Source organism: Osmerus mordax, chromosome 5, assembly GCF_038355195.1.
Source record: "Osmerus mordax isolate fOsmMor3 chromosome 5, fOsmMor3.pri, whole genome shotgun sequence".
Lineage (NCBI taxonomy): Eukaryota > Metazoa > Chordata > Actinopteri > Osmeriformes > Osmeridae > Osmerus > Osmerus mordax.
The window spans coordinates 19612261-19637694 of NC_090054.1; the positions used below are offsets into that span (position 1 = coordinate 19612261).

The window sequence follows — 25434 nt, forward strand, 5'->3', positions numbered from 1 at the left end:
CAGATTCAGGAGTTTATGCCTGATTAGTTTGTTATCAAGAGTCGGATCAGAACGTCAGAATAAAGCTCAGAACAGTAAAGGTCACGATACGAAGTCAGGATCCTCAGTCCACAAAGCGGAGAGATAACTTGAGGCGTTGTGCTCTGTATTCTTGCAGCAGATAGCCAGCCACAGAACAAAGTCCAGGATTGGTCAATGCCTTACTGAACGCTTGGTCAGGTCAGTGTGAGAGGGACAGGCATTCTGCTCTCTCCGTTTAATCACAAGGTTCTGAACAGAAGGACATAACCGACTTTCTCTCTGGAAAAACAGGACTGATTTCTTGCCTGGGTGCCTGCTCCTCTCCTCTCTCTCAGTTGTAAGTCTGTACGGTTGGTTCATGTTGTGATACTGCGTGGACAAGGGATGATAGGAGCTTTTGGAATATGAATATTTGAGATACAAATAAATCAACATGGCTGGACATCAAACTCTAAATGGTATGTCTTCCTTACCAATTAAACAACATATACATGTTATTATTTGTCTGAATGTTCATGTATTTTAATTTTCCATGTTTGGATTCGTTTTTTTTATTGCTGTTATTCATGGTATTTGTTATTTTGTGTATGTAAACAATTGACAAATTCTGGGAAAAAAAGAAACCTTGGTCTCTGATTGTAACATGTTACAGTGTGTACCATGAGATCCTAGTTTGAATTGTTGTGAGAGCTTTAGGTAATGGGGGCAAAAAATACTGTACTGTCGACAAAAAGGTATATTATACTCCCATAGAAACTAAAATCAATATTGAGCACCTGCTTGTTACTTGATGGGGAGTCAGGTGGCTGAGCGGTTAGGGAATCGGGATAATAATTAGAAGGTTGCCGGTTCGATTCCCGTCCATGCAGAATGTTGTTGTGTCCTTGGGCAAGGCACTTCACCCTTCTTGCCTCGGGGGAATGTCCCTGTACTTACTGTAAGTCTCTCTGGATAAGAGCGTCTGCTAAATGACAAAATGTAAATGTACTTAACATATAAAGTACTATTATATGTAATGTAAATGTGTATTTTGGCAACACACACAGTTAAATTAGTACGCCAAGCGGTGCTCAAAATTGATTTTAGTTTCGACGGGCCATTATAGTACGAGTATAATATACCTTTTTGTCGAAAGTACAGTATTTTTTGCCACCATTACGATTACAACATCGTCATTGAAACAATGTTTTCCCCTCTTCTTAGGGAGGAGCGAGGGACTTGTGTCTTCATGTCTCCAGGACCTCCATTAGAGGGGGTGATGATCCAACTCAAGCCCCTCCTGTCCCCCCCTCCAGGCAGCTGGACAGGGGCGCCTGACCCCTGGGACACGGTCAAGACCACACTTGTCTCAGAACGGTAAGAGACCACCTTAACCGTATCCCGCACGACAGTCCAGTAAAAGGGAGTCAGGTGGCTGAGCGGTTAGGGAATCGGGTTAGTAATCTGAAGGTTGCCTGTTCGATTCCTGGCAGTGCAAATTGACGTTGTGTCCTTGGGCAAGGCACTTCACCCTACTTGCCTCGGGGGGAATGTCCCTGTCGCTCTGATTAAGAGCGTCTGCTAAATGACTAAATGAAAATGTAAAATCCAAAAGGGAGGTCACTCCCCTGGTGGTTAAAGTCAAACCGACGACGTCGTACGTGAAAGGGAGGGACACTCCCAGGGATATCTGCCCCTGATAAGTGTTTGACGATGTGTCTCGACCCCTGCTCAGCCCCAGGTGGAGGAGGTGTGTCGCAGCCCTCAGGCGGTTCTCCTCCAGTCCTGTGTGGAAGCCCCTGCTCCCTGCCCTGGGCATCATCGCCATCCTGGGGGTGACCGTCCTCTACATCCTGGCTGACAAGCTCCGCTGCTTCGTGGCTAACATCTTCGTACCACAGTATCACTACCCATATGCTGTGCCACTCTGCTTCGCCCAGGTATGACCAGCTTCACCCTGACATGATGCCTGTTATTATGGTGTGTTTGCTGTTATGTGTGTGCTAATAAGGGAGCGTCAGCAGCTTTGGGAAAGTTCCTGGGAATTTGATTCCCAGGAATCACACGAGTGATTCTCTGACACACCCAAAAAAACGAATCACTGTTGCTCTCGCGAGAACATCCCAGCCCTCCATTTGACTCGTGTCGTCCTCACCCCTGAAGGTGTTGGTGACCCTGCTAGCCTTGCAGCTCCTCCACGCCCTGGGCCTGGTCCCCCTCAAGCCCTACTCCCTGTCCCTGGGAGAGAGGCTCCTAGTGCCCTCCATCTGCGACAGTGTACAGGCAGTGCTGGGCATGTGGGCTGAGAGCAGCCACTCGGGCCTGTACCCCCTGACCATGAGGCTGCTGCCCCTGCTGAGCGTGGGCTGGTGCCACGGCCTGGGACTGGCACGGTCGCCTCTGCTCCACGTCACGGTGGTCACCGTGGTGACCGTCACCTCTGTCGCCATCACAGGTTTGTGTCGAGTCCGGGGGCCCAGGTGTTCTGAATTCCGAGATTTCCAAAGTCTTGTTTAAAGTCGAACGCGTCTGTATGGAATTGTCCCGTTTTTCAAACCACCGTCCCCCTTCCTCCCTTGCAGCATCGCTGGGCCTCTCGAGGGTGGAGCCCCTGGAGTGTGTGTACGCCCCTCTGGCCCTGCTCCTCCACAGCCTGGCTCTGGCCTGGATGGCCAAGGCTGCAGAGGTGGAGTTCCGGCGACCTGGCTCCCACGTCTCGACCTTTGACCTGTATTTCACCCTGCTGGTGAACCAGAGCCTGATCCTGGGCTTCCTGTGTCTGTTGCACCCCAAGGGCCCCCAGGCTCTGGGCGGGGCCAGCTGGTACAACCTGCTCTTCATTGGCTACCTCTTGGCCATCCTGCTCCTGGGGATGGTTCAGCACTTCCTGGTGGACGTGACAGCACTTCGCTTGTCGCCGCTGGTCGCGGCGCTCATACACACGGCTCGGACCTTAGTGCAGCCGTTTTATAGGTTCTAGTGGTTCCGAATAAATACGGCCACGATATGAAACAGCGCTGTACTTTACACTCCCAACAGTCAAAGACTTCGACACCCTGGTGCAGCCTGACAGATGCAGCTTATGACCAGAGCATTGTGAGACTTCCGGAATGGAACGGAGAAATGCTACCATCAGAAGGGACTACAAAACATACCTTGCATGATGGAACTGAGAGGATGTATTTGAGGCTGACCTTTTGATAAGCTAAATGATCATGATTGATTCACATGCTACCTGTAGACATGTAGGCCCAGTTTCCCAGACTAAAAGCTTTTTCAATTAATTCTTCTGGGGAAACTGGGCACTAGCGTCTGAACATGAGAAGCTAAAAGTAATAAATAAGCTATGTAAGCTAAAGTAATAAATTACAAAAAAAAGCCGGTTATTACAAGTTTCCTTTGAGCACTAAAACTTGTGATTAATAACATTGGAGAATCCTGTTAAGTTAATCATGAACGCTATGTGCAATAAAGCACAAAGTACAGTTGGTTAGATAAATGTTAGATTAGTTGGAATGGAAAAATTGCTGTTCTAATGCTAAAAACAAATCAATCTTTCAATATTTTATTTAGAAAAGAATATATAAAGTTAATTCCAAGTATTGCATTTACTCATCTACAAACCACTATTTTGCCTTGATTTATTAAGTGCTATACTGACACATGGCAACGTCTCAATTCATAATGGTTGTTAGGCAGTGTCCAGGGCAGTTTTGAACTGTCATATGTACGAACATTTGGACCCGTCATCATCCAGGTTGAGTACCGGGGCTGGTGCAGTGTTGGGGTCTGTCTGGTGTCTGTGTTCTGGCAGGCCCCGTGTGGAGGGTGCTGTCTCTGGTCATCAGGAGCGGTCAGTGTTAGGGGGCAGGTGGATGCCCATGCTCTGCAGCAGGTTGGACGCAGGTCCAGCCAGCCCAGCCTGGGAGCTGAGGGACTCCAGCAGGTTGGTGACCAGGTTCAGGTCCACATCCAGAGGCTGGATCTCCTCCTCCTCCTCCCCCTGGAGAGGTTCACCCCCTGTGGGCCTGGGGGAGTCGGTGCCCAGGGCCGACTTTGCTCCATCCTGCCACAAAACATCCGTTAGACAGCTGTATGACAGGCTGATCGAACCAACGCTAAACGTGTTCAACTAGGATCCATTTCCTCATTCTGTAATCTCCTTCACACGTCTGCACGCACACTGATGAGGAGAGCAAACAGCTGGTGGGAGATCTCTCCCGTACCTTCTGAGTGAAGCTTTGACCCACGTTGGTGCCCAGGAGCTCCTGGTCCATCTCATCCATGTATCTCCTCAATCCATCCAGCGCCTCTGCTCCCTCCAGCCCTCCTGGCTGGGAAGAACCTCCCAGCCCCTCCTCCACCCCCTCCTCATCATCATCGTCATCATCATCATCATCAGCATCGAGGTCATCGGAATCCAACTCTTCATCCTTAGCCCCTGAGGAGAACACGTCAGTAAACAGTTTAAAATGGGAGACAGTCTTTAACAACACACCTTTTAAAACTGTTTTAAATTAAATGTTCACAGTTTAAATGTTCCCTGTTTACTGCACCTTGACCCTAATGGAAAATTATGAAAATGAATTAATAATAAAAATAAATAAAAAGAATGTAGGTGTTTACAAATCCCACGTGTCTGTGGTGTACAGCAGTGTGTACAACTGACCCAGTAGTTTGTCCAGTGCACTGGCTAAGGAGTCTGGATCAAACTGGAATGGCTCATTTGAATGGGACCTGGGGGCAAGAAGAAAAAAAAATCTGATTTTTCAAGGTTACCAATAGTCACATTTTGTCAAGTGTTTTGAAAGGTGTGTTATCAGGTCCAGAGATTTCATGTTGGTGCTCACAGACGGCACAAGAACCTGTCAAAAGCCCTAAGCAAATTGTATGTAAATTTTATTGCATGCAAGTGGCCGTCCCTCTCAAGGTAAAAATTAACTACAAAATGTCAACATTTTATCAATCATTCAGTTTGTGGTCAGTCGGCCGGTCAGCCAGTCTCACCAGGGAAGCTCTGCGCCCTCGTGTGAAGACATGGCGTTGATGAAGTTCTTCATCCCTTGGGTCACAGCAACCAGACTATAACTGGCCTCCTCTTCCTCCTTCACCTCCTCACTCCTGACCTCTGGTGCTCGTCTAGAGGAGGGGGGCCGCGAGCTGCCCCCCCCTCCCCCCCCCAGACCCCTGCCCCCTCTCTCCTCCAACAGATGCTCCAGCTCCTGGGCTGAGATGTCCAGCCAGCTGTCACCTGGACACACACATCGCCAGGGAGAACAATAGAAGGACAAATATTTTTGTTAAAGACAAACATTGAGGCATTTTTACTCTTGATAACGGTCTGTGAGCCTATTGACCAGCTCAATAATTTAACAGTTCTCTAAACCTTATCTGAGAATGAATAAGCTTCAATGACTAAACCATGAAGGAATTTCCAACTGACTGCGATAGTGGTGAGACACCAGTCCAGAGCATGTGAGCGGAGCGAGCGTGAGGATTTTGGACAGAGCACTGAGCGGGATTTTTAAAAGGACGGCGCGTTGCCCTATATCCCGCTCCAATTTCGCTCCAGGAAGGTTGACCCCACGAGTCTGAAGGCCCGACCCAGAATCTTTGAGCGAGGAGCAGAGATTCTCACCGCTTCACTCCCCTCATATGCTCTGCACTAGTCACGTTTCTATAATTCTAAAATATCTGATTTACTACAGAAGTGGCAAATCAAATAATTGTGCAGTTGGTGAGACGGATCATGTATACAACCATATTTGCAAGTCTATTTGAGCCAGGTTAGCAGTGAGAGAGTACAGCAGTGAGAGAGTACAGCAGTGACAGAGTACAGCAGGAGGGAGTACAGCAGGAGGGAGTACAGCAGGAGGGAGGAGGACTCACTGTCCTCTGGAGCCAGAAGGGTCTCCTGTCTCCTCAGGTGCTCCAGGTCTGGGAGAGGAGAGCTCTGCAACAGCTGCAGCACCTCTTCTCCTGGAGACTTGCTGCTGGAGCTAAACACACACACACACAGATGGCACACACACATGCAAAAGTTAATGATTCGTCCAACTGAGCACCAAAAGCATTCCCGTCTAGAATATGAACCAGCGGTTCCGTTGATGTCTCTTACAGGGCACTGACCTCTGTCCTTGGTTTACTGACTGTTTGAAGAAGTTCTGCGCTGACATCATCAGTTCTCTGTAGCGGGCTGACCCCTCTAGTTCAGCCTGCAGAGGACAACATCAACAACAATGTGAATCAACCTAAACCACTATGACAATGCAGGACTTTTTTTGGCGGGGTGGGGGGGACTGCACACCTTAAAGTAGTTGTTCTTCTTTAGACTATCCACAAAACCTTTCCACAAGGGGTTACAGCTGATGGGCACATCTGGTTCTGAGGAGGGGGGTCTTCCCTTGGAGCACAAGATCTCAAACCCATGAGCCTGGTGCAGGCACAAACACAGACGGACACAGTCAGTACCAAACACAGACAGACAGTCAGTACCAAACACAGGGAGATCTGGATAAACTCTAGTCCATGGGAAATGTGAGGCGCAGGAGAAGAGAAACTGTCCGGGGGGACCTCACCAGTTTCATGCCCAGCTCGTGGGCTCGATACTGGGGGTGAGAGCGGGCTGGCAGGGTGAAGCCACTCCTCCTGTCAGGGTTGAAGTGCTGCTGCTGGAGCTGGGCGTACAGACAGCGGGTGAACTTCACCTGCAAACGGACCATGCGATGGAGTGAAGACCAGAACTCACAAGACCCAGGATCAGCATGTCAAAACCAATGTAAGATTTAAACTCTCATGTAAACATAAATCCTTGTACACAACACATTTGACTCTACTTAGCTATGTTTCTAACCCCGGCAACTGCTAAGTCCCTTGTCCACGCATCCACATGCTAACTATAGGGAAGTTGATCAACAGCTGCACGTACCGAGGTGAGGACTCTGGTATCTGGAGGGAAGTTTCGGAATGTCCGGCAGGCTTGAAGATCCACCGGATCCCGCAGATAGAACGCAGAGACCGCTGGTGCGAGCAGGTCTGGCCTCTGTGCCAACACTGTAATGATGCCAGCAGGCAGGAAACAATGGCCGAAGTGCAAGGTGGTCTGAAGCTTCCCTGGGTATCTGTAGACACACACACACACACACACACAACCATAAAAACATCATGCTGTTAAGACACTGGCACCATATTTCAACTAAGACCAACACTACTGATGTTTGGGGTGCTTTCTTTACCCATCCAGTCTTTTGGCCAGGGCTGACCGGATGTTGGGGCTGGCCAGACAGGCCTGGGTGTGGGAGGAGAGCAGGTCCAGGGCCTGGGCCACACTGGGCACCACGTCCCTGGGCAGGCCCACCTCACTGGAACGGGACGGGCAGGGGAGAATGTGCAGCTCTCCTTTATGGAGAAAGACCTGGCAGCAGAACCGTACGAGACAAAGGTTATGGTTACGAGACACTCACCTCCTAGATAAAGAGCTGCGTTTGAGACACAGATTAACTGCTGTTGGTTTAAACTTAACGCAGATGGAGAGATGTTCGGGATGAACAATGTGTTGACACTGAGTGCTACGTTAAGACCGTGAATCACCCTGTTCTCGCTGCTCTCTGGGTTCAGCCATTTGGGAAGATAGTCAGCCGCTTCAATGAGAAGAAACTCCCCGTCATTGTCCTCAACCCTGCAAAAGTTACAATAGTCAATACTTGACAAAACACAAAATAGTTATATTGTCTTGATAGTGATAAACAAATCAGTGAAATACATCCTTCCGCAGACCCACCTCACTGCCAACTCAGGAAAGGACTCTGTGATTTGCAGTAGGAGGTAAACGATAAACCACTCGTCTTCCACATTGTCTCCAAACTGAGTGCTCCCTTTGATGTGGGCAGGAAGGCCTTCTGCACATCAACATACGTCAAACCTTTAGTAACGATCGATTTACAGTTGAGACTGGGTGTCTATACCCGTGTGCGTGTGGGCCATCTTCGCTCTGATGACGTACCTTTCTCGGGACAGTACTTGAGGTTGAAAGGCTGCTGATGCCAGATGTACTGGACGAGAAGGGGAGTCACCTTGGCTAAGATCTCCTCAACTAGACGTTGCAGACACTGCTCACTGGCCAGTGGATCAGAAACCCTGGGCTCAACCAGGAAAAGGTAATACTGGACCATGTCGTCATGAACGACCGTTCTCTTCAGCGGGTCCATGGTATGGGTTGCCTAGCCGAGACCCACTGAGTAACCTAAGAGGAAAGAAAAACGTAAAAAAGCAACAAGGGTACCTTCACATACGACTGTACAGTATTGAACATTCAATTGTATCGCTAGCAGTACTTCTAGGCTTCATCTTGACAAAGAGTAGTACCAAGCAAGGCAAGTTAGTTAGCTAGTAGCCACCCGTCGATATGGATGTGAAAGCAACGAAGCTCTTACTGCATTAAAATAAACATAAGTTCTTACGTTTCGTAACACTTTTGGAACCGCAGACACTGAAAATATAGTATCTAACTTGAGAAACATTACTGCATGACGTTCCCACGCCGTTAAAACCAGTTCTGTTTTGTCCTACAACGAAATTCCTCCGGCTATCAAACTTAATAATTACCAATAGTTCCTGTCTAAGTGTAATATCTCACAAAAGTTTGACAATGCTCGGTGAAACCAATTCTGGTAATTAATTAAAATATTTTAAATTAAACAAAAACAGTTTCACTCTACGGACATTTGTGTTACATAAATATACACATGTCTGAACACATGCAATGTTGTCAATGGGGTGGCGGACAACATTCAGAAGCACAACATGAAAAACCGACAAGAAAGCCGGGAGCTGTAGTTTAACTTCTTTGTCGGCAAACGTCAGTCTACGAGAGCTTTCAATATATTTCCCAGGAAGCATTGGGATTGAGAAATTATGTATCCATGACAGCCTTGTAATTGTTTTTGTGTGGTGCTAGCTATGGATCTGAAGTGGTGGATGCTGTTAAACGAAGTCGACAGATAAATAGCAAGCGAAACAGCAATTGTGTTTCATCTACAGTATACCTATACAAATATAAATGAGTCGTATGTAGTGTGTTCAGGTACATTTCTTATACTGTTCTTCAAGAACGCCGACAACGTTAGAGCTAGCTAACTAACTGGCTAACAAGCTAACGTATTAACGTTTTAATCTCAATACTTTATTTCCAAGGAGTGACCACTAACTATAGTATTAGCTAGCTAGCTACGCCTAGCTGGCTACTTAAAGCAACACAACAACGACGCCTGTGTAGCTACGTCCTGGCTCATATATGATACCAATCTGCAGCCGAGAGAACATGCCTAGCCTCTGTCAAAAGCGTCAGCGGGGCATGGAATCAACAAGGACGGTGAGAGCGGAGGGCTTCAGCCGATGAAAAACGGAGAAAAGGATAATGATTTCACGATACTCAAGGCGGCCCGTATCGCACAATTTAGAGATGTGAGTACATATTATGCCAATAAGTATTCGTGACGTTTCAGCAGTCTATTGTGATAAAATATATATTGATGCCTTTCTATCTTATCAACCAGCTGTTTTGCAATCTTTGAGGACTTCATATGGATGTTGCTGGGCCCAATGCCTGGTATCGTGATAGGGAAAAGCATATTCAAGGCTACGTGTAAACACGGTAGACCAAGCCTAGTGATGTGTCGTTTTTGTAATACAGATCGCTCTGGGATTACTTGGTCAGTCATGCTCGCAGCTCCATGATCAGTTGACACTGAAGGCGTAACATGAGTGTATATTGATCCCATTTGTGGGAATTTGTCTGTCAGCCCCAAGTAATTTGTCTCCCTTACAGATGGGTGAGCTTGATCGATTGATCGATGTTGTTTGCCACGCCACAACCACCACATTCGCTTTACGGCTCGGCGGTTATTAGACTCTGTGCCAGTGTCTAATAACACCCATGATCTCACTTGTAGTGAGGTGAACGTTAATGAATGATTCAAGATGTGTGTGATCTTGCTTTGTTCCAGCCGTGGTCTGTCCCGGAGCAGTCTAGACCACCACCCCCTCCCAGAAGAGGCAGATGATGACCTGGTCCACCCCCCGCCTCTCCTGCATGACCTCAGAGAAGCTGTGTCTGCCTACGACAGGTACGGTACTAGGACCCCAACTAGCTAGACCTGGGGCTGAGCCTTGGGCTATTCTTCACTAGTCCCAGATAAAGGCAAGGCTTGATATCGCATATCCAACCCGGGATATATGCATTGATTAAGTTACGGAAACAATGCGAAACCGTTGGTTGCCAAGGACATGGCCTCGCCTTTCCTGATTGGTTGATTGTGATTGTTACATCATGCAGTGGGGGAGCAGCTTCACGTCTGAATTTGATTCAACGATTTGATTGGTCGGTCACTGTTCTAAACGTATCAGGTCATACGGTTTCCCCCTCTGCAGCTCGGAGACGTCTGCGGCGTCTGGCCAATCGGACTGTCCCACGGTCACCACGGGAGACACCACCCGCTCCTGGTCAGGGATCCACAGCTACGCAGGAACAGGGATCTCTACTGAGAGGAGCTCCGTCTTCTCATGGGGATACGATGTGAGGCCTTCCTCTCATGTCCTGCTGTGAGAGTGTGTGTCTGTGTGTGTGTGTACACACTGTGTGTGTGTCTGTCTGTGTGTTTGTGTGTACACACTGTGTGTGTGTGTGCTGGTACAGAACTGAGCTAGTCCTCTAAAACTTTTCTGAAACTCAATGATCTGTTTACGCACACACCCTGTCCTGAGACCACCTTTGAAACAAAATCCTTGTTAAACACACGCAGCAGACACGCAGTGTTTGTGACAATTAAAAACACACACACACCAGGGATCCAAGCTCATCATCATGCATGCTGTGGCCTGCTGTGAAATAAACACAGCTCAACGATGCGCTGCCAATAATTGATGAGCAGCTGGAAAAGGGATGCATGCTATGACAAGTGTCTCTCTATCTCTCTCTCTATATCTCTCTCTCTTCCTCTCCCCTTGTGTCTCTCTCTGTCATGGTCTCTCAGGAGTTTGACAAGGCGGCGTCGCGGCAGGTGCAGCAGATGTTTGAGGAGATTGATGAGGAGCTGTATGAGGGGCGGGGGGGCGGGCTGCATCTCCGGGGGCTCCAGGAAGAGTGTCAGCAGTGGGCCTCCCGCTTCCCCCACCTACGGTACCCCCACGCTCCCACACCCACAGCCCCTCATCCCCGATAGCCCCACAAGCTCTCACCCAGATACCCCCACACGCTCTCACCCCCACACACACTCACAAACAGTCCAGGACATTTCCAGAAAAATGACATTCAATCTCCTAGAGCTGAAAGTGAGATGCAATATTCCTCCAACTCTTCCAAAACATTGACAGCATAATTATCTACCTCTGTCAACGCACAGGCCTTCGGCTCATTAACTCTGCTACATGTTCAGTTGTCACCGGCTGATCCGGGTTCTTCCCGGTTCTGTCTTCCCAACAGGATTCTGGGAACTCAGCTGGTGTGTCCCAGCGATGAGGGCTTCCAGTGGTTCTCTACCTCAGGGAGGGCCTCCACAGCCAGCCCCGGCCTCGCGCCATCTCTGGCCCCAGCTGCAGGCAAGGAGGGCAGGCCCCAGGATAAGGACAAGCAGGGCACGGAGTGAGCTCTGATCTGCGACGGCTGCTGTTTCAACACATCAATTATGGATGGCCCTGCTCTGTGCTTTCTGACCTACTTACAGAGTGGCTTGTCAAACAGCCAAGTCAACTCTATACACAGGACGTACAGTTCACAATGTCTACTTGGTTAAACCGATAATGTTTTGTATTAATTTTGTGTGCATTTTGTGTGTGTGTGTGTGTGGGCAGGCTGTGTGTTCAGGGCAGGAGGGCAGTGTTTTCCGAGCCCTGTGTGGTGGAGATAGAACCCCCTCCTATTGGCTGTGAGGTTGATGACAGACCCCAGGTGATCGAGGCTGAGGGGCTGATGGAGGAGTACCTGGCGTACGACTCCAGAGACCTGTGAGTCTCCTCCCACAACGCCACGCCCACCTTCACCCCGGTCTCCCCTCCTGCCTCGCTGTCTCTCTGTACTAACTCCTGTGTGTCCACCCTCCTGCCTCGCTGTCTCTCTGTCCTAACTCCTGTGTGTCCACCCTCCTGCCTCGCTGTCTCTCTGTCCTAACTCCTGTGTGTCCACCCTCCTGCCTCGCTGTCTCTCTGTCCTAACTCCTGTGTGTCCACCCTCCTGCCTCGCTGTCTCTCTGTCCTAACTCCTGTGTGTCCACCCTCCTGCCTCGCTGTCTCTCTGTCCTAACTCCTGTGTGTCCACCCTCCTGCCTCGCTGTCTCTCTGTACTAACTCCTGTGTGTCCACCCTCCTGCCTCGCTGTCTCTCTGTACTAACTCCTGTGTGTTCACCCTCCTGCCTCGCTGTCTCTCTGTACTAACTCCTGTGTGTCCACCCTCCTGCCTCGCTGTCTCTCTGTCCTAACTCCTGTGTGTCCACCCTCCTGCCTCGCTGTCTCTCTGTCCTAACTCCTGTGTGTCCACCCTCCTCCCACGGTGGTGTCGCCGGGCAGGGACGAGGAGCGGGACAGCGGGTGCCCGGACACGGGCCGCCGGCGCCCCTGCCTCCCCCCGGTGTCTCCCTACCGCTGCCGGCGGCAGGCCGTGCTGGACCTGCTGTTTGACGACGTGTGGCGCGAGCTGATTGGCTGGATGGAGGAGCTGGTGCGTCGTCATTGGGAGGGCTGTGTCTCAGGTGGGCGGAGCATGTCAGCATGCACTAGTCACAAGCCACTATAGTACAGAGACACACTAGTCAGGACTCCACAAAAGTACAGACACACTAGTCAGGACTCCACTACAGTACAGAGACACACTAGTCAGGACTCCACTACAGTACAGAGACACACTAGTCAGGACTCCACTACAGTACAGACACACTAGTCAGGACTCCACTACAGTACAGAGACACACTAGTCAGGACTCCACTATAGTACCGGAATCAGCGCTACCAGACACAGTAGTTTTCTGATCCATCCTCGTGTTCTTGTTCTGCCTCTGGGGACAGATGATGAAAAGACGTCGGTCAGCTTCAGCCTGGCCCAGCCAGACTCCCAGAACCCCTTCCTGCTGCTGTCCAGCGCCCTGCCCACCATGCTGCCTCGCCTGGGACAGGCCCGGCCGCCCCACCTCACTGCCAGCCTGCAGCAACAGGTCAGCTAACCCCGTAGCCAGGGGGCGACCCTGGAGACTGCATCCAACACACCAAAAGCTGTAAACACATTCAGATTGGTCTCAGTGGTCAGTTTGGGGAAAGATGTGAGAGATGTTAGATAGATGGAGAATTGTTGACGCTAAGCGTGGGTGGAGATTCATGCCCAGAGCACCTAGTTGCACAACGATAGAGAGATCCTGCTGTTGGTCACTGAAAAGAGGCATTTCCATCACTGCTTCACACACGAATCATGAAGTCTTACTGTCTCTGCCTGTTCTTCCTCTGTTTCTGTTGTGGTAGCGATCATTAACCTGTACTACTTTTTCTTTCTTCCCCTCCTTTTGCCCTCCTCTCTACTGTCACCCTTTTGTCTGCACCACCCCTGTCTGATGCAACTCTACCTCCACCTCACATCCTCCTTTCTTTTCCTACTCTCTCCTTCTGCGGTCACCGATCTCTCTTCCAAAGACCACAAAGTCAAGGGGCTCAAAGCACAATCCCAGACGGAAACCCAAAAAGCTGAGAAAGCCCTCCAGTGTATGTACAGTACACTGCCCCTCCTGGGCCTGCCCCTCCTGGGCCTGCCCCTCCTGGGATGTGACACTGTCTGTGCCCCCGTGTTGTCGTGTTCCTCTCCTCTGCAGGCTGAATGTGCTTGTGCCTGTTTGAATCACACCGAACGTGACCGTTTAACCTTCCTTTGTACACCACTGACTGTCTCGTTGTTTCCTTGACATCTCACTTTCATGGTCTTTCTGTTCTGAATGCTGTCGTTTTGTACGTTGTGCGTTTGTGCTTGGTGGGTGTTGCTGATGTGGACTGCACCAGATAGGTTGGGTTCCCCTGACTTGGTTGCATGTAGACTGATCTTGGTGGTAGCCTGTTGGTTTGGGACAGATCGGCGTTTACTGTTTTAAATCTCCCCCTCTTTCTCCCCTCTCCTCCCCCACCCTCCCTCCCTCCCCCACCCTGCTCTCCCTCCTCCTGACCCTCCTGCAGTCCAGCAGAGTACCAGTCGGGGCGACAGTGACACACCACAACCTGAACGACCTCATTGTAATCCATGGGATCCCCCTGCAGCAAAGGACACTGGGAGTTCTTGACAGGAATCTGTAATTTTTTCCAAAATATTTTTTCACACACAACAAAGTTTCAACATTCTCTAATTTTTTTTAAACCTTTCTGAACGTGTTTTTCAAACCTTTCCCCAAAAAACTAGGGGGGATTTTTTTGTTTGTTTTATTATTCTTTTTGCCTTCTGCCTTTCTACATATTAGCTTCGTAGAAAAGCTTATGTTTGTTGCATTGTGTTTGAATAACCTTGGCATTTCATTGCTCTGGCTCCGTAAATCCCAGCGTGACTCGTCCCTGTGCCTCCCTGCTCTCCAGGGACCCAGAGGAGAAGGTGTCCCAGCGGCCTGGCTCCAGCGCTGTCCCCTCCAGCAAGCCCCGCCCACGCCGGGCGCTGGAGCAGAGCTCCTCCTCTCTGTCCCGCCCCCCCCAGTCGGCACGGCGCAGGAACCCACCCCCCCGCACCCTTCTGCCCCTGGCCCCCAGCCTCACCCAGCCCAGCGCCACAGGCTCCATGGATGAGGTCATCCGCGGGACTCGCCTGTGAGTCTGGGGCAGGGGGGGTAAAGGGGGGGGTCTGGTCTGCCATCTGATTCCTGTCCTTCTGACTGGGTTCCTCCCTCCAGGACAGATTAGAATAGTTTATATTTCTGTTTCATTTGTTGACCTTCTCGTGTGTGTGTGTGTGTGTGTGTGTGTCCAGACCCACAGCCAGTGACCGCCTGACCTCTCCCCCCATGCCTCTGAGCAGAAACACCTTGCTCCCCCCTATCGGAACAAGAGATGCCGAGAACACACACGCACTACAGCACTCCAGACATCTACAGGTACACACACACACACGCACTACAGCACTCCAGACATCTACAGGTACACACACACACACGCACTACAGCAGTCCAGACCTCTACAGGTGCATACACAGTGTCAGCAAATCCTTTTTTAAACTATATGAAGTAGTAATAATGCATGTGGGCCCTTTTTAATGGTGTGTGTATCCATGTGTGTGTATGTCTGTGTGTGTGCGTGCGTAGCGTCAGAGAGGGTTGTCCAGTCGGGCCCACAGCGCAGTGACAGAGGAAGCAAGCAGTTTGATTCCTCGCGATCGCCATCATCTTCTGGATGTGTTCTCACGGCCCAACACCACACACACCTACAGGGTGAGTAGAGTAGAGCACACACACACACCTACAGGGTGAGTAGAGTAGAGCACACACACACACCTACAGGGTGAGTAGAGTAGAGCACACACACACACCTACAGGGTGAGTAGAGTAGAGCACACACACACACCTACAGGGTGAGTAGAGTAGAGCACACACACACACCTACAGGGTGAGTAGAGTAGAGCACACACACACACCTACAGGGTGAGTAGAGTAGAGCACACACACACACCTACAGGGTGAGTAGAGTAGAGCACACACACACACCTACAGGGTGAGTAGAGTAGAGCACACACACACACCTACAGGGTGAGTAGAGTAGAGCACACACACACACCTACAGGGTGAGTAGAGTAGAGCACACACACACACCTACAGGGTGAGTAGAGTAGAGCACACACACACACCTACAGGGTGAGTAGAGTAGAGCACACACACACCTACAGGGGAAGGGCAGGGCCGCACATACAGAGTCCCTCATCTAAACTCCTGGTTTGTTTCCAGTCAGACACCCCGTACCGGCGCTCCTTCACCGTGCTGGACAACATCGGAAGGCCTGGCCGGGCGTCCGTGGGCACAGGTGTATATTTATTCATACAGCACAAGGGGGGTGGGATTTGAACCTGCTAACTCTTTATCTGCAGTCAAATGCTCTAACCGCCGAGCTAACCCCATCCCCATGTTGAGAACTGTGTGTCTTGTCCTTGTCAGACTCTCTGGGCATCGGTGTGACAGGCATCAGCCTGGGCATCGGAAGCTCCTCCTTCCTGGACTCCTTCATCCATCACCCGCTTGGACACTCCCCCATCGAGGATGAGGAGGAACCTCAGGCACAGGCCCCGCCCACAGGTAAGCAGGCCCCGCCCACAGGTAACCAGGAACCAGAACCACGAGGTTCGTCCTCAGTGAGTAAAGTAGTCAGACGTGTTGGAAGAAAACATGCTGATTAGGTGTGTTTACGTGACAGAGACATTACAGACATGGGATATATCAGTGTAGATCAGTGTACAGGGTTGTTCCGGTATGTTCTCTGGTAATATGTTTATTTTTCTTCCCACCTGTCTCCTCAGTCCTGCTGGTGCCGGTGTCGGCCCCAGCCCGCACCTACAGCAGAGGGGGAATCACATCTCGGAGTAGCAAACCTGGCTTGTAGCTCCCCTAGACCCCACCCTCCCACCTCCCCCCAGACCCTCCACCCAGACCCTCCCACCTCCCCCCAGACCCTCCCACCTCCCCCAGACCCCCCCTCCATGCTCCAGCTCTCCTCACCCCTCCCAGTTCCAGACGACCTCCTCCCAGCCCCAGACGACCTCCTCCCAGCCCAGCCCAAGGCCCGGAGGATTTCCACCACCATCGCAATAGTGACTCTTTATACCGCAGCATCACTTTTATAGAACACAGCTTGGTGGTATTTATTCAATTCTGTTTTTATTGTTGTTTTCTAGAGCCCTATTTTTGTATGTTGAAACTCTCAGCGTACATGGCTGCCAAAGACAGTTAGCTGTCTGACCTTTCACCTGTCTTCAATGTTTGAACTCCAGCATTGTACGTACTGTAATACCGTATGTCTGTTTGGATGGAAGGTTTGGATGCATGTATATACAATATATTTAAATGTCTTTTTTGCATGAATCTGAATGGCTACTCTCCATACTGATGTGATACTATGCAGGGAATAAGTTCTAACCACACAGGAAAAAAAAAAGCTATTTGCACAGAAACTCTTTTTCGGGCTGGTTTATTTATACTGAGTTAAGGACTGTAAGCGACAACACCGGAGATAGGCATGACATGTAAAGGATACCTGCGTAGATTTGATGATTTATTTTGTATCCATTCGGAGCCTTCAATTTCATCAGGGCTTAGTCTAAGCCCCATCAGACACCAGCAGGAATACAGGGATTGTATTAACAGTGTCTTCATCTTCCTTGAAAAATCTCCTCAGCACCCGGTTTAGCATGTACACCCTTCCGTTCACAAACACCCTACGCTCGGACGGAAACCGAGTCATGTGGAGGCTTGCTGCAGGAAAGCAGCCATCGAATGATTCGTTCACTGTCCGACCGATCTTTAAAAAGGGCTGAACAAGCGCCCTAAGCAGGGCTGAGCGCCCCAGTTCAAGTCCCTCAGAAACAGTCCGTCTCCTGGAGTTTCCCCTCACGTCAGACAGCTGGCCTCCTGCAGTCTGGAACCAACTGGTCCCTGCTTCAGATAGGTGTGTTGATGCAGCCTTGTGCAATATCAAATGTTTGGTTATGAGAATCACTACAGTTACCAATGCACTTTTGTTGTCGTTTTTGGGGCCTTTCATTAAATGGTTTTGTTGTACTGGTCAAGCTTGAGGATCAAAGAAATAGTTAAGCCAACTGAAGAAAGTGGCACTGGAATTGGCCTTATCCCTGTGTCTCAATTACAACCCCCATACATATACCTTTCAAGCCAAACATCCATCCCTCGCTACAAAAATAACTCAAAATGTGTACCAAAACCATATTGTAATAAATATTTGTCAATTGACACTGACAAACTTTAATCGAAACGTGTCTGTTATCAGTGAACAGTTATCAGTGTTTAAGGTGTTTAGATGGCTGTCTTCACTTCTTCGCTCCTTTCTTGGAATATTTGGCCTCCAGGTCAGACAGGAAGCTCTGCTCTCGCAATTTCTGCCTTTGCTGAAAAAAAGGGTCACTTGTGTTCAGCATCGCATCTAAAAAAATATTTGTCAGATTGTGTGATGTAATGCATGTCCATATTATGTGTGGATTACCTGTAGCATCATGACCAGACTGTCACCCTCTGCTCTCAGTCCCATCTCTCTCTGCATCTCTTCTGCCTCTTTTCTCTCTTCATCAGCCTGGACAGGAAAGAGTTCAATGTGACAAGGTCTCTGAGGAGCGTAACAGGAAGTGAGCCTGATACACCCAGCCGACCTTCTGCTTGCGTGCCTGCTTCCTCCTGTCGTCCTCCTGGGTGAAGGCGGGGTGGGAGGGGGCCTCGCCCGCCTGGATGGCGGCGTGGATGATGTCAGCGAACCTGGACTCATCATCCTGGGAGCAGCACAGCGCCGATGCCAAGATGGCATCCATCTCCCCCTGATGCAGCTTGTACAGCTGCATCACATCCTCCCTCTCCTCCTCAGAGCCTTTGTACGTCCTCTCAAAGTCCTTGATGTCTTGAACTGTGATCTGTCAGAGGAGGGAAGGGGGCAGAGAGAGACCTGACTGAGAATAGATATTCTGGTGTTACACATGTGACCCTCACGACCACCTAGGCACTCTGATTAAACACAGCCGTTGAGGAAATGATCTGAATTTCACTCAGTCTCAATCGCAGAGGGTCATTTACGACTGAGCATGAGCAGTGCACCTTAGGGAACAGCAGTCTCCAGTACTCCTCCCAGCAGCGGTCATGAGTCAACAGATCATCGCCTTCGTCCACCGCTCCCTGCTCGTCATATAGCCGCCTCTGCTCCTTGTCACTCAACACAGCATACAGCTTTCCAAGCACCTGACAGTCAAAGGACAGAAGGCGAATGCTTTGTTGTAAGAGTGTTGAGTTTCCAGTTGCAAATAATACAACCTTACGAATTGTTTTAACAGTATACCTGGAATTTCTCTGTCGCACCTGGGTCTTCCGGCGCGCGGTCAGGGTGGACTTGTAATGACACCTTGTAGTAACTACGGCGGATCTCTGCATCAGTCGCCTCCTTTGTGATTCCTAGAACTTCGTACAAGCAGGCGGTTTTGAACAGCTCCCGACACTGGTCGAATAGACCCATCTTTTTCAGTTTCAAGACGATATTTGATAGGCTTTGATATTAGTAACTAAGAAATATCAGCTGGCTAATATAAACAACAGGAACCGCTACTACTCTACCTCTGCATTTCGGCGCGCTTATTTTCCTGTCAAAAACACGTCACGGTTTAAGGGCGCTCCTATTGGTGTGTGTTATATGACGTTTTGTACGCATAGTTGGATGAAGAAATAAAAAATGTAACTTTGTACAGGGAGTGCTAGTTCATACGAAATAGTTAATTATAAAATCGTGCCGTGTTAGAATATATTTTCACCATATGTTTATCCACTGAGAATAAGTAATTAATATTCGATTGAAAATGTTTGTCCTTTGCCTCTATTTTGTTCATAATGCAGCGATAGTGTGTTTAACAGAAATTGTATTATTAGGCCTACTTTCATAATTAGAATGGGTCAAAGTAAGTTCAAGTCCATGTTAATCTATCTAAGGGTTAAAGGTACATTACAATCAATTTGCCAACTGTATTAATTATCCCAGTTTTAAATCGCAGGGCCATTCTGCATACTTTTTTACCCGTAGAAACCGACACATACAAACCATACAAACCAATTAGCCATGCATCTGGGTTAACTGCCATTACTGGCATGTTGATTAATTACTAGAGAGATTATATTTAGTGTGACTTTATTGGTGCACTTAAAGCAGCACAAGAAAACATCGAACACAACAACACACGAAATCATTTCGTCTGCTTCATGCGAAAGCAGAACACAAGATTACACACTGATTCTGCACAATCTGTACAAAATGCGGCACAATACGCAGCACTAAAGATAGACACTTTAAATTCAAGCTCTCCACTGTTAAGTCCAATTACAGTTCCATCTGTTTATGTTGCATATTTGGCACCGTGTTGATTTTTTTTCTCTCTTTTGTCATCTAAAAAAACTCCTTCATCTCTCTTTGTGCTCATCAACAGAACAGGTACTTGGACAACTGGCACATCATCAACAACTAAAACAAAACAACGAAAAAAGCACAGCAGGTTACTCAAGAATGGAATGGTTTTGCTGGTGTACAGTTCTCCTCTCTGCGTCTACGCACCCCCTTCACAAGGGTACTCAGTGTCCATATACATCCACCTATCTCTAGTCCGGAGGGCGTACCACGTCTTAACAGTCTTCCTCATCGTAGAATGGCTTTGTTATGGTTTCAGTCTCATTAAATCACCTGGCTCAAGTCCATGGCTGCCGCTGCCAAGCGCATCTCTTCGACTGGGATCAGAGAGATCCTACAGGGGGCAGCAGCTCAGCATTCCCTCCTGGTCCGGATGGTCTTGCTGGCGTACTTGACAGGGATGCCCCAGCGTCTCATGAGATACACATCAAACACGTAGGCCACCCCCGGCTCCAGGCCCCCGATCACAGCCGTGGTAACGGCCCTCCGAGGGTTCAGCTCCTGGAAGTATTTACACAGGACCCTTTCAGTGTCCGACCGAGACTCGGGCCCCACGCAGGCACCCGTGGCGGCCCCCTTCCCCCCCCTGCCTCCCCCCTCCTTGTCGCCCAGCCTGCGGCGGTACACGCAGTACAGACTGCGCTCCTCCGTCCCCATCCAGGCCAGGGTGACGGCGTCGCAGCTCCGCAGCCTGTTGAAGGACTTGATCTGCAGGGTGGAGGGAAGGGAGGGGACGCCTTTACGGTGGTACGCAGAGGACGTCTGCATCTTCACGGAGGCCCGGAGAGCTCCGGCGGGGTCGGAGGCTGGCTGGTAGACCGGGCCGGTGGTCCCCTCTCTCTCCAGGTGGATGAGGTAGGAGGGGCTGCCCTGGAGCCACATCTGAACCAGGTCTTCACCCACAGCCTGGGAGCTCAGGACCTGGCCCTTCCCAGACACGGTCACCTTGACCCTCTGGCTCCCCCTGCAGCTCTGGAGGGTCAGCAGGCCGCTCTGCTGCCAGCCGCGAGGGCGGAAGCTGAAGAACTCCTCTGAGGATCCTCCGTCTCTGAAGGTCACCCACCTCAGCTCCCCCTCCCTCAGGGCCGAGATGGCCGGCCGCGCCTCCTCGTGTGTCCTAGCAACCATCCCCGTGTAGGCAGCGCTGGTGCCGTTCAGCAGGTCCCTCACGAACACGTCGAAGAAGTACTGGGTGTCCGGGAACAGGTCGGAGACGGTACACACACTGTCGGGGCCCTCACAGACACACGGCAGGTCGCCGTACTTGTCATCGGACACGGTGGCAGGGGACTTGGGGTCAGGGAAGGAGTCCCACTGCTGCCACCACCAGTCCTTCAGAATGGGCCACACAGTCACTTTCTTCTTCTTCTCCTTTCTCTCCCTCGTCTTCTCTCGCTCCTTCTCTCTCCGGATGCCCTCGCGAGCAGCGCAGAGACTGCGGTAGTTGTGCTGGCGGTTGACCAGGACGCAGTACTCGTAGCTGGGCTGGCTTTGTGGCAACCTGGCCTGGGTGCTGCTGGGGCTCCAGCTCAGGGTGACGCTGGTCATCCCTACACCCAGGGTGTGGACACGCGGATCGGGGGGAAGCTCTGGGAACGCCCCTGAAGGACCGGGCCCCTCGTGGAGGTACACGGCAGAACTGGTGTCCTGCTCCTTGGACCGCAGCCTGAGGATGTAAATGGAGGCCGGGGCATAGGAAGGACCCGAGTAGGTGTCCATGGCATTGCCAGTGTAGGTGTATATCTTGGTCTCTATCCCTGGAGCCTGCCACCAAACCTCTGGCACACTTTTCTTTGAGCTCCCTGTGGAGGTAAGAACATTGTTGAATCGTTGAAGGTGAATATCTCGTCTCTCACAGTTTACAAACACATACTATGTCTGTATGGAGTTACATTTATGGATTCGTCTGATGCCGATACATGGAGCGAGACCAAATGTTACACTATCAAAGTGAATTATTCAGCGGAACATCTAGGACCCTTGTGTTCACACTCCTGAATGATTTATACATCACTTTATAACTTCATAATGTAGTTACCTCAGTAATCTACAGAGTTGTGGTATGCAATGCAGGGTCTGTTCCAGGAAATAGTTGTGCATACATATGGAAATCTCTACACACAGATATACTTTTTATACTTTTGTAAAGTAAAATACATGTTTTTATGTTTTGCCTTTGTTTCTCAGAGCTGTTCAGCAGCTATCTTTTCTTGTCTCTCACTCTGTCTTGTAGACAGCAACCAATGACCAACAAATAAGACTTTGGACCTCATGAAATAGTATGGCTCTGGCATCCATTCAGATTGCAGTGTAATGCAACTGAGGAGGCATGAACTGAGATCAGTTGTGTGTGGGCTTTGTCCTCACTCACAGTGCAGACTCTTTGGGCCTTTATCCTTCAGGCTGCGGCCAATCAGGGTCCACTCCACGGGCAGGTCACATGGACTGACGGTCACTGACATCATGGCTGCCTTCTTCTTCAGTGTGAAGTAAAGTCTGGGGAGAGAGAAACGCCACAGCACAAGGAATACCGGACAACCTTGTTAGGTATTTCAAAAATGAGAGAATTAAGAACCGGTAACTGTTCGGACATTACTTTTAAGTGCTGTCATTGAAGCATTTGTCAGTTATGGCTTTTAACAAACTGATGCAGATTTTGATGGTAGAGGAGAGGTCACAAGCAATGTTTGGTGATAAGCTTCCATCGACCTGCTCTGTTTTGATGATTATCTCTCATTGTTTAACTGTCTAGAATCGTGCTTAGCATGCATGGTACATCTTACAACACATCACTGGTTTTTATTGTTTTTGTTGAGGGTTCTTCAAATCAGACAGTTTTATTTAATCTTTTGCATTTTAATGATGAATCCTTGAGTGATTAGGCAACTCATCCATGCCATCATGTCCTCTTGCCTCTGTGCCGGGAAAAATAACCTTATTATCTATCTTTATCTATTTAATCTGTGTTTACAGCTGTGCCCTGCTCTCGAGCTCAAGGGCGCTACATCCTTTTTAATTGATAGATTAATTTAAATCATCGTTAGCTAGCTGACGTTTCTTTCGCTTCATGTTTCCCGCCGCCTCGTTCTGCGAGAGAGCGGCGGACAGACTGCAGCACACAGGGACACACGTTTCCTAATTTGCAGCTCCGGGTTTCCTGAGAGCTGATACTGGCACGCTTCCCTCTGGTTCAGGCTAAGTGGGCTGGACCGCCTGTCTCCGGGGTGACTGTGTGCTAAACTCCAGCCTCTCAAAAGGACCGGAGGAGGAGCGGACCAAGTGGCCGTTAGCATGGAGATGAAATACATCGGATAAATCGGAAATAATATCTGTCTGTGATAATCTCACTACCATACAACACAGTTCTTTCTCATCTGTCAGTTAAGTATGGCAAAGTGGCGACATTACCCCATTCCCTCTGGTGTGTGTGTGGACTCACACATTACCTGCGGGTGCGTCCTTTGGGCAGGTGGATGGTAGTAAGCTTCCCTGCGGGCAGCCAGGATGTGGGGCGAAGTGGCACCTCGTTCTCGGGGGCTAGGACCAGTGCCATGGCAGAGTGCCCCTTCTCCAGTGTCATGGCAGAGTGCCCCTTCTGCCAGGAGGGGCCAGGGAGCAGTGCCATGGCAGAGGGCCCCTTCTGCCAGGAGGGGCCAGGGAGCAGTGCCAAGACCAGGCACAAATACCAGGGCAGGGCCATGGGTGCCATTCCTCTCCCACACCAACACGCACACACAGACTCCTTCTCCCGGTCACTTCGCTTTATCTTGCGGGGTCTGAAAGAGCGGGAAGAAAGGTCAGGGACATCCATCAGTCTCATCGCGCACAGACGGACGTGCGCACGCACGCAGGCGCGATTGCGTTCCACACCCCAGCGAGCAGTTCACAGACGGGAGGCCTAAAGAGGTCGAGCGACTGATGATTCATTGATATGAGGAAACTTCTCGGCTATTCAGACAGAATTATTCATGTCGGGAAAGAAATTGCCATGCCATCCTACTGTGGGATCTGTATAGCACAGCTTGGCACTCTGTGAGGGGAAAATCGCTCGGCACGACTTTCAAAGCATGAAGTGGTTTGCAAATATCGCTCGGAAATGAGGTCCTTTGAATGTATACCTCTATTTATAGTTACGCCGTTCAAATGGGTTTTGCTGTCTTAACATAAGGTCGATTGTGCTGGTTGTTACAGGCCTTGTTAACGGAGAGAAAAAAACCCACTGGCACTTTAGTAAGGAGAAGCTAACAGCACTTGGAGATGCTGCAGCCTGATCCGACAGACATGCAGATTGCGCCTGACGAACACCATCACAGCCAGGAGAACTTTGAAAACAGTTGGGTCTCGGACTGTTTCTGTCTCCCTGCCGAGATAATAAACCGCCATGATTACAGGTACTGCTCTCTCGTCCCCATGGGGAAAAACATGTTTGTTCAAAGTCACAATCTTCCTCGCACAAAAAACCCCCCCACAAAATACCTCTCTTTCGAACCACCCCCTCCTTTTCTTGACGGTGTTGTTAGCGTCAAGGTTCCTTGTGCCCTACAGATCAGATGACAATCAGGGCAGGCAGGTACACTGGAGACGGGACCTAGGTTCCCATCTCACAGCAGCAGCACACCAAAGAAGCTCTCATTATCCCTGCAAAGTGAACAGCCATAAAGATTTTACAGAGAGGGGAGAGGAATTGAGAGAGATTGAAACGGAGGGAGGGAGAGTGTGGGAGGAGGAGGAGGAGGAGGAAAAGAGACAGGATTGTGGATGGAGGGAAATAAGAGCTGGGGGGATGGGGTTGTGAGTAATAGAAAATGAGAGATGGGGATAGGGAGAGACTGATGGAAGGAAGGAGAGAGACACACAATTGAGGTTGATTGGTGTTGATTTTAACCCCATGTCTCTATGTCTAATGGGTTCAGGACTGGTGTCACATGGGCTCTGCCATCCCCCGTGCTCTCTCTCTCTGTCTCTCTCTCTCTCTCTCTCTCTCTCTCTCTCTCTCTCTCTCTCTCTCTCTCTCTCTCTCTGTGTCTCTCTCTCTGTGTCTCTCTTTGTCTCTCTGTCTCTCTCTCTCTGCCTCTCTCTGCCACTCTCTCTCTGTGTCTCTCTTTGTCTCTCTCTCTCTCTGTCTCTCTCTCTGTCTCATTCAATCTTGATAAAGAGCTGACAAAAAAAGAAAACAGCTTGGCACACTTGTTTCTTCAAAATGCGTCTGTTGATAAAATATGCATTAGGTTCCTCAGCAAATTATGGGCCATTGAATTTTCATAAGGCAAAAAGGCCATGTCC

At 49.8% G+C, this 25434-nt stretch overlaps 5 protein-coding genes across 8 annotated transcripts; 2 read left to right on the forward strand and 3 right to left on the reverse strand.

Moving 5' to 3' along the window:
- Positions 1-278: 278 nt before the first annotated feature.
- On the forward strand, positions 279-3030 carry si:ch211-248a14.8 (uncharacterized). Its single transcript, XM_067237044.1, has 5 exons — positions 279-479; positions 1225-1377; positions 1736-1940; positions 2164-2455; positions 2583-3030. Exons 2-5 carry the CDS (start codon positions 1250-1252, stop codon positions 2978-2980), a joined length of 1023 nt encoding a protein of 340 aa, XP_067093145.1. The 5' UTR covers positions 279-479; positions 1225-1249; the 3' UTR covers positions 2981-3030.
- On the reverse strand, positions 3030-8575 carry ecd (ecdysoneless homolog (Drosophila)). The gene is made up of 14 exons (XM_067237043.1): positions 8460-8575; positions 8003-8242; positions 7781-7898; positions 7591-7678; positions 7236-7414; positions 6929-7121; positions 6579-6707; positions 6308-6433; positions 6130-6215; positions 5890-5999; positions 5008-5251; positions 4670-4737; positions 4227-4441; positions 3030-4066 (listed from the first exon to the last, which is right to left on the reverse strand). Exons 2-14 carry the CDS (start codon positions 8205-8207, stop codon positions 3845-3847), a joined length of 1983 nt encoding a protein of 660 aa, XP_067093144.1. The 5' UTR covers positions 8208-8242; positions 8460-8575; the 3' UTR covers positions 3030-3844.
- Positions 8576-8966: 391 nt separating this feature from the next.
- Positions 8967-16623, forward strand: fam149b1 (family with sequence similarity 149 member B1). 3 transcript variants are annotated; one of them, XM_067236493.1, is made up of 17 exons: positions 9068-9082; positions 9193-9462; positions 10005-10124; positions 10429-10573; positions 11031-11176; positions 11480-11638; positions 11848-12000; positions 12560-12741; positions 13054-13199; positions 13669-13737; positions 14200-14312; positions 14590-14814; positions 14975-15098; positions 15306-15431; positions 15942-16017; positions 16149-16286; positions 16508-16623. In XM_067236493.1, exons 2-17 carry the CDS (start codon positions 9416-9418, stop codon positions 16588-16590), a joined length of 2052 nt encoding a protein of 683 aa, XP_067092594.1. In that variant the 5' UTR covers positions 9068-9082; positions 9193-9415; the 3' UTR covers positions 16591-16623. The 3 variants fall into 3 exon arrangements, with proteins under 3 accessions (XP_067092593.1, XP_067092595.1, XP_067092594.1); XM_067236492.1 differs by having other exon boundaries at positions 8967-9462; XM_067236494.1 differs by lacking the exon at positions 13669-13737 and having other exon boundaries at positions 8967-9462.
- Positions 16624-17810: 1187 nt separating this feature from the next.
- On the reverse strand, positions 17811-19258 carry LOC136943315 (dnaJ homolog subfamily C member 9-like). Of its 2 annotated transcripts, none has more exons than XM_067236586.1 (5): positions 19042-19258; positions 18804-18944; positions 18368-18622; positions 18205-18291; positions 17811-18109 (listed from the first exon to the last, which is right to left on the reverse strand). In XM_067236586.1, the coding sequence occupies exons 1-5, from the start codon at positions 19213-19215 to the stop codon at positions 18032-18034; spliced, it is 735 nt and encodes a 244-aa protein (XP_067092687.1). In that variant the 5' UTR covers positions 19216-19258; the 3' UTR covers positions 17811-18031. The 2 variants fall into 2 exon arrangements, with proteins under 2 accessions (XP_067092687.1, XP_067092688.1); XM_067236587.1 differs by having other exon boundaries at positions 18022-18104.
- Positions 19259-20502: 1244 nt separating this feature from the next.
- ndnfl (neuron-derived neurotrophic factor, like) lies at positions 20503-23860 on the reverse strand. The gene is made up of 3 exons (XM_067235733.1): positions 23598-23860; positions 22523-22647; positions 20503-21953 (listed from the first exon to the last, which is right to left on the reverse strand). Exons 1-3 carry the CDS (start codon positions 23858-23860, stop codon positions 20503-20505), a joined length of 1839 nt encoding a protein of 612 aa, XP_067091834.1.
- Between the last annotated feature and the right edge of the window lie 1574 nt (positions 23861-25434).